General features: G+C 44.0%; 1 protein-coding gene across 3 annotated transcripts in view; it reads right to left on the bottom strand.

Annotated features, from left to right (window-relative positions):
* Positions 1-1,411, bottom strand: part of herc4 (HECT and RLD domain containing E3 ubiquitin protein ligase 4) — a 32,782-nt gene that overhangs the window by 8,367 nt on the left and 23,004 nt on the right. For all 3 annotated transcript variants that reach the window (XM_015381060.1, XM_015381077.1, XM_015381069.1), the window contains 2 exons: positions 591-953; positions 389-508 (listed from right to left, as the gene is read on the bottom strand). In XM_015381060.1, coding sequence (XP_015236546.1) covers positions 389-508; positions 591-953 — 483 coding nt within the window. The remainder of the gene's footprint in view (positions 1-388; positions 509-590; positions 954-1,411) is intronic.

Genomic DNA, 1,411 nt, shown 5'->3' on the forward strand with positions numbered 1-1,411 from the left:
TAGATTTAGGTTATTAGAGGCTAAGAAAGAAACCAAACGAGCCCCAATCCTAAGGGGCGGACCCGCTCATCGGGTTCAATTTATAGGTTTACTAAGCCAAAACAAGATTTTGTTTTGGTCCGCTCTATAAAGCCTTGAACTCAACACTATTTCTGACATTTGTAATTGAAAAAGCTTCCTGGATTGGAAGTCCAGTAAATTGTTTTTTAACCTTTTTGGAATGACTGTGACCTGGATGACTGAGAATCTTAACCAGCATAGTTTATCGATCATGTGAAGCTATATTTAATCCACTGGTTTGTGGTCTTTAAAGTCCCAGAGGGTTAGAAAAGTCCGGGAGTTTTAGATACGCTCCGCTGTGAGCGATCTGTGAGGTTGATGGTCTCACCATTGGGTACATTTGCCTCTGGATCCACGTGACGTAGTCGTTTCTGATGTCTATCAGATTATCCAGCTCATGAATGTAGAACTTATCGTACTGGATGATGCTTCCTGCTTTCTCGTTCACCTAAAGAGGAGAACACAGTGAGAACCGTTAACCAGGCAGCTGACAGGGAGATTTAGGAGCGCCATTTTTCTTCCTTTCCCACCTTGTGCAGAATCTCCAGGAAGCTGAGTGCCGTGTCCATGAAGCAGGAGAAGATCCTCTGCTCGGCCAGAGGAATGCCCACCTTGTGCATCTGGAGCAGGAACACCACTACATCTTTGTACAGATCCACCAGGCGCTGGAAGAACATGGGCTCGAAGGTGGACCACCAGTTTCCCAGCACCTTCAGCGGAGCCTCTTTCAAACTGATGACACATTTGGCAAAGGGGATAGTGATGGTGATGTAATTGCTGCGGTCGCTGAAGAGCGGGCATTCTGGTAGCGTTAGGTAGAGCCTCAGAGCTTCGATGTCTGGAGGAGAGTTGGTTAATCTGGGAATCAGGTCCTTCTCCAGACTGGCAGCAACCTGAAGCCGAAAGAAGAGGGAGAACAGGAGTTACAGCTGATGCGCCGCTTCCATCCTGTCAGGTCAACATCAGGGATGAGGTCAGGTGCACGAAGACGGTCTGATGACACAATTTGAGTGGAACAAACATTCAAGGATCGCTGAGATGGATGTTTTCATGGAAAAACGCTGCTAATATTGTCACTTCTGTTAAAGATACTTTGAAAAATCTTCAGGAACATCCAGCTGTTAACATATACAGTATAGTTTTCTTTAAAAATCATCAGTAATTATTCGCAGCATTTATCAAATATGCACAGTATGACTTAACATTTAACTGAAACCAAAATAAAACGCAGATGAATATGTCTCCTTCATCAGGAAATGGCAAAAAGACAATATCGACTGCCAGATTAAATGTTCAACAGTTCAGAGAACAGGGTCCTACAGCATAAGGCAAGTTAAATTCAAGACTTTTT

This window comes from Cyprinodon variegatus, unplaced genomic scaffold (genome assembly GCF_000732505.1).
Source record: "Cyprinodon variegatus isolate N-32 unplaced genomic scaffold, C_variegatus-1.0 Scaffold11, whole genome shotgun sequence".
Taxonomy (NCBI): domain Eukaryota; kingdom Metazoa; phylum Chordata; class Actinopteri; order Cyprinodontiformes; family Cyprinodontidae; genus Cyprinodon; species Cyprinodon variegatus.